The sequence below is a fragment of the Lampris incognitus genome, chromosome 10 (genome assembly GCF_029633865.1).
Source record: "Lampris incognitus isolate fLamInc1 chromosome 10, fLamInc1.hap2, whole genome shotgun sequence".
NCBI lineage: Eukaryota > Metazoa > Chordata > Actinopteri > Lampriformes > Lampridae > Lampris > Lampris incognitus.
In genome coordinates this window covers 38,705,807-38,719,179 of record NC_079220.1, presented here as the reverse complement: position 1 = coordinate 38,719,179, position 13,373 = coordinate 38,705,807, and the positions used below count along the sequence as shown (strand labels likewise).

The following is a 13,373-nucleotide window of genomic DNA, read 5'->3' as shown; positions in this document are numbered from 1 at the left end:
GCAGAGCTGACCAGGGAGTTGATGGCATACTCGACCCAGGGCAGGAACCGGCTCCGGGAGCTGGGCTTCTTGGCGGCCACGCATCGGAGGGCAGACTCCACGCTCTGGTTCATCCTCTCTGTCTGTCCGTTAGTCTGTGGGTGATAGCCAGAGGAGAGACTAACAGAGGCACCCAACCCCTTACAAAAGGCCCGCCATACCTGGGAGACGAACTGGGGCCCTCGGTCCGAGACGACGTCCAGGGGAAGGCCGTGGAGACGGAACACGTGGCTCGTCAGGAGGTCCGCCATCTCAGAAGCCGATGGGAGTCTGGGGAGGGCCACCAGGTGCACTCCCTTACTGAAGCGGTCCACCACTGTCAGGATCACAGTGTTACCCTGGGAGGGAGGCAGTCCGGAGACAAAATCCAACGCCACATGGGACCAGGGCCGGCTTGGAGTTGGGAGGGGCTGCAGCAGACCCGCGGGTGCCTGGTGAGAGGCCTTGCTGCGAGCACAGACGGAGCAGGCCCCTACGAAGTCCCTGACGTCGTTGCTCATTGTGGGCCACCAGAATCGCGAGCCAGAAAGGTGAAGGTGCGGTGGACACCCGGGTGCCAAGCAAACTGATTGGCGTGGCCCCACTGGAGAACCCGGGGCCGGACTGCGTCTGGGACGAATAGGAGGCGTGGAGGGACGTGGCTCGGGGCGGGATGGGAGCGCAACGCCTGCCTGACCACGGTCTCGATGCCCCAGGTAACCACGCCAACCACCCTGGCCTCAGGAAGGATGGGAGTCGGCTCCTCTGTAGCTGGCTTCCTCCTCGTGTGTTGTCGGGACAGGGAGTCTGCCTTCGTGTTGCGGGACCCGGGCGATAAGTCAGCGTGAAGTCAAACCGACTGAGGAAGCTGGCCCACCGTGCCTGCCGACCATTGAGGCACTTGGTTGCCCGGATGAACGTCAAGTTCTTATGATCCGTCCAGATGGTGGACGGCTGTTCCGCTCCCTCCAGCCAATGGCGCCACTCCTCCAGAGCAGCCACCACTGCCAGCAGCTCCCGGTTCCCGACATCGTAGTTCTCCTCGGCGGGGAGGAACCGGCGAGAGAAGAAGGCGCATGGGTGGACCTTCTGGTCAGACGCTGACCGCTGGGAGAGGACAGCCCCCAAACCGGTGTCCGAAGCGTCTACCTCTACGATGAACTGCCTCTTGGGGTCGGGGTGGAGCAGGACCGGGGCGCTGGTGAACCTCTCCTTGAGGGACTGGAACGCAGAGCGGGCAGCCGGGGACCAGATGAACGGCTGGGAGGGGGAGTTCAGCCTGGTGAGAGGTTCTGCCACGCAGCTGTAGTTCCGGATGAACCTCCGATAGAAGTTCGCAAACCCGAGGAAGCGCTGTAATTCCTTCCGTGATGTGGGATCAGGCCAGTCCACCACAGCCTGGATCTTGCGGGGTTCGGCCCGGGTCTGTCCCCTCTCAACGACGAAGCCCAGGTAGTCAACGGAAGGGGAATGGAACCGGCACTTCTCTGCCTTGACGAAGAGCCGGTTCCGGAGGAGACGTTCGAGTACCCGGTGGACATGCTAGACATGTTCCTCGAGGGTCCTGGAGAAGATGAGGATGTCATCGAGGTACACCACCACAAACTCGTCGAGCATGTCGCGGAGAATGTCATTCACGAGAGCCTGGAATACCGCCGGGGCGTTGGTGAGGCCGAACGGCATGACCAGGTACTCATAAAACCCCGGGGCGTCTTAAAGGCTGTCTTCCACTCGTCCCCCTTCCGGATCCGGAGCAGATGATAGGCACACCGGAGGTCCAGCTTAGTGAAGACTGTAGCCTGGGTGAGGGGCTCAAGGGTGGAACTCATGAGAGGAAGGGGGTACTTGTTCTTGACGGTTATCTCATTGAGTTGGCGATAGTCAATGCAGGGCCCTCGTCCGGATGAGGGCCGAATGAGCCCCGCTGCCAAGGACTCGGAGATGTACTCGTCCATCAAAGCTTTCTCGGGGATGGTCAGACTGTACAGACGACTGCTGGGAAGGGGTGCCCCAGAGTGGAGGTAGATCGCACAGTCATAAGGCCGATGAGGAGGAAGACATTGGGCCCTGTGAGCAGCTTGGTCACGTAAGCGACCCGGGCAGCATCAGACGTGAACATGCTGGGTTGGTGCAGGAAGACCAGCTCACACTGCATGATGAACGTGGCACAGCTCTCAAAGTCGCCATCAAACGGTCGTGGGCTGGAGAGGCAGGGCTCCCGGGGAACTGGGTTGAGCCCCACAGGGTTAACCGGGGCAGCGGGCCCAGGGGCGGGTTACCCACGACTCCAGGGGCAGGCTGGCCCGGCGGCTGGATGGTGAGAGCCGCCGTGATGGTTTGCAACTGCCGCAGGATCTCTGCTTGTTGGCTCGCCAACGCCGCCTGCTGCCTCGTTAGGTTACCCACACAGGCCTGGAGGGGCGGGACCAGAGTCTGAAGATCTCTCACCGCGGCGGAGGCCGCCTCTAGCTGCTGGGTGTGGGAGTTAGTCAGTTGGATCTGTTCGATGAGAGCCGCTCGAAGCGGGCTGGCCGGTACGCTCTCTGTGTCGGCTGGGGTCGTCATGGTCAGGTCGTACTGTTAGGGTTTGTGGAAGACCCCAAGCGCACGACACCAGACAGAGATGGGGTTAGCCGAAAACTGGCGTACTTTATTCCTTACGCGTACAACTAGTCAAACATAGGAAGGCAATGAGCGACAACGAAAAAACGGAAAGTCCAAGGGGAAAAACTCGCGGGTAATCCAAACGGGAACACGGCAGGATACTTCCACGGGGAAACTTTGCAAGGGAACAACATGAACCAAGGGCTGGGATGAGTTCGTAGAGAAAAGGGCCGTGGGAGGAGAGTAGCCGCTACTGCGGGGAGGTTACAACACGAACTGACAACGGGCACGTGGGAGGCCACCAAACCTAAGCCCAGCCCTGATGACTAAGCCCGGCCCTGACGAGCCGATTGGCTGCCGGTGCGGGGTGGGCGGGCCACGGCGCTTCATCTGGTCCCCGGCTGCCCGCTCTGCGTTCCAGTCCCTCAAGGAGAGGTTCACCAGCGCCCCGGTCCTGCTCCACCCCGACCCCAAGAGGCAGTTCATCGTAGAGGTGGACGCTTCGGACACCGGTTTGGGGGCTGTCCTCTCCCAGCGGTCAGCGTCTGACCAGAAGGTCCACCCATGCGCCTTCTTCTCTCGCCGGTTCTTCCCCGCCGAGGAGAACTACGATGTCGGGAACCGGGAGCTGCTGGCAGTGGTGGCTGCTCTGGAGGAGTGGCGCCATTGGCTGGAGGGGGCGGAACAGCCGTTCACCATCTGGACGGATCATAAGAACTTGACGTTCATACGGGCAACCAAGCGCCTCAATGGTCGGCAGGCACGGTGGGCCAGCTTCCTCAGTCGGTTTGACTTCACGCTGACTTATCGCCCCGGGTCCCGCAACACGAAGGCAGACTCCATGTCCCGACAACACACGAGGAGGGAGCCAGCTACAGAGGAGCCGACTCCCATCCTTCCTGAGGCCAGGTTGGTTGGCGTGGTTACCTGGGGCATCGAGACCGTGGTCAGGCAGGCGTTGCGCTCCCATCCCGCCCCGAGCCACGTCCCTCCACGCCTCCTATTCGTCCCAGACGCAGTCCGGCCCCGGGTTCTCCAGTGGGGCTATGCCAGTCAGTTTGCTTGGCACCCGGGTGTCCACCGCACCTTCACCTTTCTGGCTCGCGATTCTGGTGGCCCACAATGAGCAACGACGTCAGGGACTTCGTAGGGGCCTGCTCCGTCTGTGCTCGCAGCAAGGCCTCTCACCAGGCACCCGCGGGTCTGCTGCAGCCCCTCCCAACTCCAAGCCGGCCCTGGTCCCATGTGGCGTTGGATTTTGTCTCCGGACTGCCTCCCTCCCAGGGTAACACTGTGATCCTGACAGTGGTGGACCGCTTCAGTAAGGGAGTGCACCTGGTGGCCCTCCCCAGACTCCCATCGGCTTCTGAGATGGCGGACCTCCTGACGAGCCACGTGTTCCGTCTCCACGGCCTTCCCCTGGACGTCGTCTCGGACCGAGGGCCCCAGTTCGTCTCCCAGGTATGGCGGGCCTTTTGTAAGGGGTTGGGTGCCTCTGTTAGTCTCTCCTCTGGCTATCACCCACAGACTAACGGACAGACAGAGAGGATGAACCAGAGCGTGGAGTCTGCCCTCCGGTGCGTGGCCGCCAAGAAGCCCAGCTCCCGGAGCCGGTTCCTGTCCTGGGTCGAGTATGCCATCAACTCCCTGGTCAGCTCTGCCACCGGCCTCTCACCTTTTGAGGTGTCCCTGGGCTACCAGCCGCCTCTCTTTGCTGCGCAGGAGTCGGAAGTGGCGGTTCCCTCCGTGCAGGCCCATCTGAACCGGTGTCGTCGCGTCTGGGAGGTGACCAGAGCTGCTCTGCTCCGGGCAGCTGAGCGCGCCAGTCGGGGAGCCAACCGACGCCGGCCCCCAGCACCTACGTACCAACCAGGCCAAAGGGTGTGGCTGTCCTCGAAGGATCTCCCGCTTCAGTCCACCGCGAAGAAGCTGAACCCCCGGTTTGTCGGGCCCTTTGAGATCAGGAAGGTTCTCAGCCCCGCGGCGGTGAGTCTTAAGCTTCCGGCTTCCTTGAAGACCCATCCCGTGTTTCATGTGTCTCGGGTTAAGCCTGTCTCCCACAGTCCTCTGATGCCTCCGGCCCCGGCTCCGCCTCCCCCTGAGATCGTGGATGGGCACCCCCAGTAGAAGGTTCGCCGGCTGCTGGAAGTCCGGCGCCGAGCACGTGGGTTCCAGTATTTGGTGAACTGGGAGGGTTACGGTCCGCAGGAACGTAGCTGGGTCTCCCGCCAGCTCATCCTGGACCCTGGGCTGCTCACTGAGTTCCATCATTCCCATCCCGACAAGCCGGGCAAGTCGCCTGGTGGCTCCCGTGGAGGGGGGGTACGCGCCGTGGCCCGCCCACCCCGCGCCGGCAGCCAATCGGCTCGTCAGGGCCGGGCTTAGTCATCAGGGCTGGGCTTAAATTTGGTGGCCTCCCACGTGCCCGTTGTCAGTTCGTGTTGTAACCTCCCCGCACCCGCAGTAGCGGCCACTCTCCTCTCACGGTCCTTTTCTCTACGAACTCATCCCAGCCCTTGGTTCATGTTTTTCCCTTGCAAAGTTTCCCCGTGGAAGTATCCTGCCGTGTTCCCGTTTGGATTTCCCGCGAGCATTTTTCCCCTTGGACTTTCCGTTTTTTTCCTTGTCGCTCATTGCCTTCCTATGTTTGACTAGTTGTACGCGTAAGGAACATAGTACGCCAGTTTTCGGCTAACCCCATCTCTGTCTGGTGTCGTGCGCTTGGGGTCTTCCACACACCCTAACAACCGCCTCGCTTCTTCCTTTTGGTGACGGGTTTGAAGGGAGAGTCGGCAGGTGAGGCAGAAAAGGTATCGACAGTGCTCGCTGAGTTATTAATCACCATTTTTTCCGTACCTGGTACATGCAGCTCCATGTACGTTTCATTGTCACTCACGTTAGCATTAGGATTGATAGACAATTTAGCTAACGGTTCATTTTTATTCAAAGTTTTACCGCCGCGTTTTTCTCAAAATACTATCTTATTTCTACTGATAACTCCGGTACCAACTGCAAGGATAATCCGTCACTTATGTGTTCATTCCATAATGACCAAAAATCCAAATATTCAGGTTGTCATGCTACAAAACCTCAAACTTTTCTGACGGAGAAGTTCACATCCACCTCCTTAGACCACCGTCATCTTGGCTCCTGGGACTGTTAATATTAGATTTAAAATTGTGCTTTGATGATGTGGTGTTAATGTTGTGGTTATTCTTGAGTTGTTGTTTTGGGGGTTCGACTCAGACTAAGTAGGGGACCGTTTACGGACTAACTGACTGTAGGACCGTGACTTGGACTGATTTCGCCGCTTGGGACATGGGGGTGGGGACTCGTTACGTTGCTGTCAGTTCTGGCCGGTGTGTATAAAAGAGCACTCCCGGGGTCGTGCGGCGGTGTATGGAGCACGGGAGTTGCGATTAAAAAGAGATCTCTGCCTCTCGACTCATTCTAACACGCCGGCTCGTCACAATACTTTACCTTTTAGTTGGCAGCCCTCCTACTTAAAACGTCTTCCCGCGCGCCTGCTGCAGGGTCAACTACAGTGTTTTTACGTTGTATGTTTATGTTAGTGGTACGAACATACACACACATACATCGACACAAACAAAGCTATGCATATGCATTCTCCCAAGGAGGTCAGCGTGAGGGTGACCTGCAGTGTGGCGCCCTATATGCAAGTTTTTTTTTTGGTTCGGTGCCTTGCTTGAACAGAGTTGTAAAACGATTACAAGATATGGTTGCCTAGCTGTCTGTTCTCATAACCTCCTCCCTCAGTCCCGCACAGTGTCCAAACAGCCTTCCGGTGTTGTACTCCCATCAGTCGATAAGTGAGGGTGGCGCCTGTTCAACGGGGCGTGGACCTCGGCGAGCAGCTGGAGTGTGTCGAGCGCACTGTCTGGTAACCGGAGGAGAAAGGCTGGAGCTGGTGCGTTACGACAGGCAGCTGTTCGGGGATTATTTTAGACAAATCGAGGAAACAATCACAGTGGTTGACAATGGCTGTGTTGATATCGTTATAAATGAATACAGTAATAGAAAATATCAATTAAAAAGTAAAATAAATGGTACAGAAAAGTAGTATGTCCAGGACGCCTTCAACCTCAACCCAGGAGATCCAAATGGACATGTTCGACCATCATCCACACGCACAGGTAAGGCAATTTAAAGAAAATGGGGAAATAACATTTATTTCATACACTGCATAAACCGGGAAAGCCCTACGAATGAAATAATATGGCAACAGCTTGGAGCTCCGCTTAACAGGTTGTTCAGCCAGCCAAGTGATTCACCGCTGCGAGTCTCGCTGCGATGAAACATTGTTACTACCTTTCCCAATGCTGCTCTCTGATGTGCAATTTTTACATCCATTTAAATGTTTGAAGAGAAATCAATAAGTTATTGAATAACTTCGTCACATATGAAGCACGTTTATGGTCAATTTCTTTATGTATTTTAACCGCTTTGCGTTTGGTTATTGTTTTATTCATGCAGGGTTTGCCTTACCACAATTACTCTTTTTAAATAATCTACCGGTCTGAAGGGGACCGTATTGTGTTGTGATATGATGTAATATGTTGTGATAATATATGTCATAATATGATGTAATATGTTGTGATAATATATGTTGTGATATGATGTAAGGCAGCCTAATGTGCTTTAGGGCTGGTTGCTACTGGACGCTCAATAGAAGAAAACCTTGGTGTAGCTAATATATAATTAACAAACGAAATGAATATTCTTCACTTTTCATTTGTTCAGTGGGAGGATAATCAAATAATCCATTTTGGATTAATTTTTATTTGTAAAGTTGAAGTGTGCTGTCCACTTGACTTGGACAATGAGTATAGTATATTGTATAATTACAATTCAACCCCATTACTAACATTAACTGATACATTTTTCTATCATTTGGGAACTTCGAACATAATATTTGGATATGTTTGATGCGCATAGTTCCCAAATAAATACACTTCTTTCCTAATTGGTGCACTGAATATTCTGCCTAATGGTTTCATTACCCCTTTCTGTTGTCTTGCCAAAACATTTGACACCAACATTATGACAGTACAACTTCATCACAGCTAAAACTAGCTTTTTGAAAGTAATCATGTATTATTGGACAAATGGGCAAGATTAGTCATAGGAATTGGATGGGAAAATGATGAGACTAGAACTCGCCCACACTGAACTCCATTATTGTCTTTCCAAGGAAACTACAACATCACAAAAAAACATATAAAAACCATCACCTAAAGCCATGCCCAGTACACATCCAGCCCTCAGCCTGCGACTCCCCTCACACCCACTCATCCTGTCTCTTCCACATCTATCACTTCCTCTCTGAATTCATGTGCCTTTATTTCTCTCTCTTTGAACATCATTACCCTACCACTTTCTCCTTACGTTCTCTCACCCTGCTCTCCATCTTACCTCTTCACGTCTGTTCATAGTAGTGCAGTCTTTAGACCTCATGTGGCTGTGTAGTAGGAGACAGATGGGCCCTTCATGTACCTTGTAGCAGCCAATTAGTTTGTGTGTGGCCTACTAATCAATTAGAAATAAAGTTCATGAAGACCTGCAGTGCATCATGCTGCCTTATTTATTCATAATCTCTACTGTAGAGACGAAAGCAAGGAACTGCATTTCTACTATCACGGTGGAGCACGTGCACAGTCCTAGATCTTCCCAAAGCAAAGTAAACAAAATGTGGCCAGAGAATAATTGACTGATGATAATCAAGGGACAGACATGAGGCAGTAGATAGACTGAAGACGGTTGGTCACTGACACAGCAGAATTTCATTTGGAATCTTCTGTCTTGAGGACAAGAATTTGCATCGCGTTCCACCCAATGCGGTGATCGAGCTCTTCCTCCAGCTTTTCACTTTCCAGTTTTAAAGCCCTATTCAGGCTTTCTCGCTTTAATTATCCACTTAGCCTCTGAGCTTGTTTACCAACAGGAAGCCTTCCATTACTACTTCCTCGGGCATCTCCCTGCTATTTGCTGTGAGATCACATGCACCCACGACCCACCCCCACACTTACTCCTCCTTCACTGTGTTGGGGGTTGCTTCCTTATGTTCTAAACTGTATCAAAACTGTGATGATGGAAAGATAAATGCGACTCTGTAACTCCTCACACCTTTACTAAGTCCTCAGCAAAGTTCGATTGGTTTTGGTTAACCTCTTTCAACAACACAGACACACCATGGTGAAAATATCGTTGTACTCCTCAATAAAATTAACTATTTATATTTTACTGTTCTATAACCACAATTTTGATAAATGAAAGTGTAGTGATTGAAAGAAAAAAATGCTCAGTAACATTAGTGCAATGACAATATTTTCATGCAATGTTGATGTACCCAGGTTTGTGAAGAAATAAACAAACAAATAAATGATTTTGAATTGCAACATTTAGCTCTACTTTTTACATCCAAAACTAACATCAGGAAAGTAGCCATTGAGGAGGGATATTTCAGTTTTTGCAGGAGTTTGAAATACAATGATGTTTTCATCAAATTGTTTATTTTGTAAGCAGCATCATGATTTTTTGTGGGACCACCTTCCTTGTAAAGTAGCATCTGTCGGCATACATTAACGGTGCAAGGATGATACTTAGGGTTGGACATGTCGTTTTTGAACTACAGAGGGTTTTAAATAAATTCAGATAAATACTGGTTTCGTTAGAACACAGTTTAGATATTTACTGTGTGAAATTGCTGCCATGTCACTCCATATGCACATCAGGAAGCTACATATAAGAAAAACACTAACAAAGCCTGTATCCATCTCTTTCCCCAAGAATTCCACCTCACTCCCCCTTCCAGGCTGAGAATTTTGTATCTTGGGAATATGTTGCTTAGTGTAGGACAACCACACTAGTACCAAGGTTACAAGTGCAGTAATTTACAAGCAACAATCGATAGAGTTTATACCTTAAACTTGTGTTGAGTGAGTGAAGGCAGAGCAGAGCAGAAAGTGTGGCTAATATTGCTACTCATCAGCTAGTGGCAGGTGATTGAACAATGTTTTGCTTTAAGGATGTAGTGAAGCATTAGCCGATATTCACGTGGCCAGCCATGAATGGGCAGTCCAAAGCTTGCCAAAAGCAAGTTTCCTTGATTAGAGCTGACATTAGTATGATAGAAAAACTGAGCATAAAGGCCTATAAATGCGTAAGTACATTATGTATACTTTTCTTCTATCATCCTATATTGTCATTATTTGTATAGCTATTTGTACTGGAAAAAAAACTAGCTGCTGCTGTGGCACATTGGGATTGTGGCTTTCGTCACAAATATAGTACTGAGACTGCATTACTAAGAGTGTCCAATGACATTCTTATGCATGCTGATACAGGTGAATACACTATTCTCATTCACCTAGATTTAACTGCTGCCTTTGATACCATCGATCATGCCATCTTACTTGATAGGTTGGAGAACTGGGTTGGCATTTCTGGTACAGCGTTAAATTGGTTTTGCTCTCATCTGACAAATACATATTTTAATGTTTGTATTAACAATCTTGTATCCTCATCAGCCCCCCTACTGTGGGGAGTACCTCAGGGGTCTGTCCTTGGGCCAATCCTCTTCTCTTGCTTCCTCTGGGTCATTTGTTTAGTCACGTTCAAGACTAAACTACTCAGATCTATCTGCCAAACCCAATAACCCGAATCAACTGTCCTCCTTCCATGACTGCTTAGCTGCCACCAAAGACTGGATATCCCTCAATTTCCTCCTTCTAAATCCCGACAAAACTTAAGTTCTCTTAATCGGTCCCGAGAACGTTGCCACTGCAGTGGGTCAGTTTATTGGTCCACTTCATTCAAACATCAAACATACCGCTAAAACTCTTGGTATCATCTTTGACCAGAATGTCTTTCGATCACCATGTTACTAAACTTGTCCAGTCCCGTTTTCTTCAGCTACAAAACACTGCAAAAATCAGAAATATTTTGTCTTTTAAGGATATCGATAAATTAATTCACACTTTAATTTTCTCCCGTCTAGATTACTGTATCTCCTTCTACTCTGGCCTCAGCCAACCTACTTTAAATCGTCTACAGTTGGTTTAGAATGCAGCTGTTAGACTACTAACTAGAACTAGCCGTAGGTTCCATATTACCCATATTCTTGCATCCCTGCACTGGCTTCCCGTAAAATTCAAAATGATCTGTAAAATTTTATAGATTACATTTAAAGTACTGCATGATCTTGCACCCAGTTATATTTCCGATCTTCTCATTCCTCATTCCACTTCCCGACCACTCCGATCCTCAAACCTCGGTCTTTAATCCATTCCTCACTCCATCTGCAAAAGAAAAGGTGACCGCGCCTTTGAAGTTTTAGCCCCAACCCAATAACAGTAATTACAATAATCTCCCCCAATCCGTTAGATTTGCTGAATCTTTGGACTGTTTTAAGTGGCTTCTGAAAATCTATCTTTTCAGGGAAGCCTTTTTATAGATTCCCACCCGACTTCTGTTTTGCTTCATTTTTAGCTTGATCTGTTACTCCCTATGCCATGTTTTTATGTTCATTGAATTTATTTTATGTATTTATTCGTATTTTGTGTATTGAGTGTAAAGCACTTTGTAACTCGTTTTTAAAAGTTTTTAAAAATGTTTTTAAACTGTTTTTAAAAGTGCTATATAAATAAAATCTTGCTTGCTTGCTTGATAAACAGCCAAGTTGTTGTGGTTACACCGCCCCGAGCTGCCTCCCCGGCACGTTCAAGCCACTCCCCCAGCTCGGACGTGCCGGAAACATCCGAGCGCTCGGCTCGCGCTCTGAGACGAGCGCTGCACTGCACCAGGTGTTTGCCATCATCCATCAGGCACACCTGTGGCAATCAGGCAGCCTTCTACAAGAAGCCTCCCAGAACGTCTCTCAGTGCTTCGACGTACTGAACCCTGCGGTAAAGTTCTGACAAGCCCTCCAGCGTTCCTTGCATTCTGTTTATTCCCCAGTGTCTTATCTTCGTGTCTCTGTTCCCTCCCAAGACTCTCCCTCCGCGATTTCCACGGCTCCCCGCGTCTCCCTCGTCCCCAGCGACCTTCACGTTTCTCCCCGGACCTCTCCTGCGATCTCCCCCCTTGTCCCTCTATCTGGACCCCTCCTTTCGGACTCGACTTCCCGGATCTCGGACCTGGACTTTCTCGGACAACCCCCCTTGGATCACGGACTGGACTTTCTCGCCAGGTGCACGCACATTTTTTCAACACCTCCTGGTCATTTACATATCGCACCACACATTGGCTAAAAACACTCACACAGTTATACACGCAAACCACGGGACACCACACATAGTTTACTCACACATCCCACTAACAGAACGCCTTTTTTCACCATACATTTCCCTCCCACAATAAAACCTCCCTTTGCAGCTTTGGAAGTTATCTCGTGTCTGTCTGTCTTGGGTTTCGCCACACGGGTCAGGTTCTGGTGCGCGAGCATAACAGAACGTCGAAGCCATTATGGACCCAGGCAAACCCCAGGAGCGGACGGTCCCTGTGACGCCCCAGAGCTCCGTCCCCCTAGAGGCAGTAGTAAGGAGTCACAGTTGCCAACTTGCCTCTCTCTGCTCAGAGCTTACTACTGCCTTCACCCGTGTCACCGGAGAGATCAGCGATCTTCAGTCCGGCTCCCAGGCCGCGACGAGCACGTTAGATGCCCTCACCGCGCAGATCGCTGCACTCTCCACAGCGGTCTCCAGGATGAGCGACCACCCTGCCCTGGCCTCGGTCTCTGCCCCCAGCTCGGCCTCCGGTTTCCCCGTTCCTGGTTCCGACGTTCCCCCTCCGAGTCAACCCCCACTGGACCCCCGGTGCGAGCCTAACCTCCCCTGCCCCAAGGCCTTCGGTGGGGAGTTCGAGCTGTGCAGGGGTTTCCTTGGTCAGTGTGAGCTCCTGTTCAAACACCAGCCAGCTAGGTATAGGACAGGAGAGACCAAGGTAGCCCTTGTCATGTCCCTCCTCACCGGCAAAGCCCTCAGCTGGGCCATAGCGGCGGTAGGCCATACCGAGCAGCTCGCCTCGGACTATGGTGCCTTCCGCCGCGAGTTCAATCTGGTGTTCGACCACCCAGCTGACGGGCAGGACGCTGCCGGCCGCCTCCATTCCATCCAACAGGGAGCCAGGTCGGTGGCAGAGTATCCCCTGGAGGTAAGGATACTCGCGGCAGACAGTGGGTGGGATGACTCTGCGCTCAAGAGCGCGTACAGGAGGGGGCTGAGCGAGCCCATCAAAGATCTTATCGTTCGGGACCGCCCTGCCTCCTTCAACGAGCTCGTCACCCTCGCCCTCCAGATGGACGAACGGCTGCGGGAGCGACGCCAGGAACGCGCCCCGCGCGCTGGCCCCTCCCATAGACCAACCCCCGTCCGTCCTACCGGTGCCTTCCCTGGGTCAGCGTCCCGTGGGCTCTCTCCACCCTCACACTCCACCTCGCAACCCTGGGTGGCTTCTGGATCCAGGCCGGAGGAGGAGCCCATGCAGTTGGGTCGGTCACGGCTCCCGCTGGAAGTTAGGGAGCAGAGGATGCATGGCCACCTCTGCCTCTACTGCGGGAGGTCGGGCCACTATATCAAGGCCTGTCCGACTCGCCCAAAAAGACCCGGCTCACTAGTGAGGGGTGTCCTAGTGAGTCTGACGACCCTTCCTCAGCCCCAGCCCAAGAAGGAGCACAACCACCTCTTTCCGGTCACTCTCACCTGGGGTAAACGCTCACTGTCTGTTGGTGCACT

General features: G+C 52.0%; 1 protein-coding gene across 1 annotated transcript in view; it reads left to right on the top strand.

Moving 5' to 3' along the window:
• Positions 1–6,686: 6,686 nt before the first annotated feature.
• cacnb1 (calcium channel, voltage-dependent, beta 1 subunit) overlaps positions 6,687–13,373 on the top strand; it is a 481,576-nt gene continuing 474,889 nt past the window's right edge. Inside the window, exon 1 of the mRNA XM_056288701.1 lies at positions 6,687–6,776. Within this exon, the coding sequence (XP_056144676.1) occupies positions 6,687–6,776 (90 nt within the window). The remainder of the gene's footprint in view (positions 6,777–13,373) is intronic.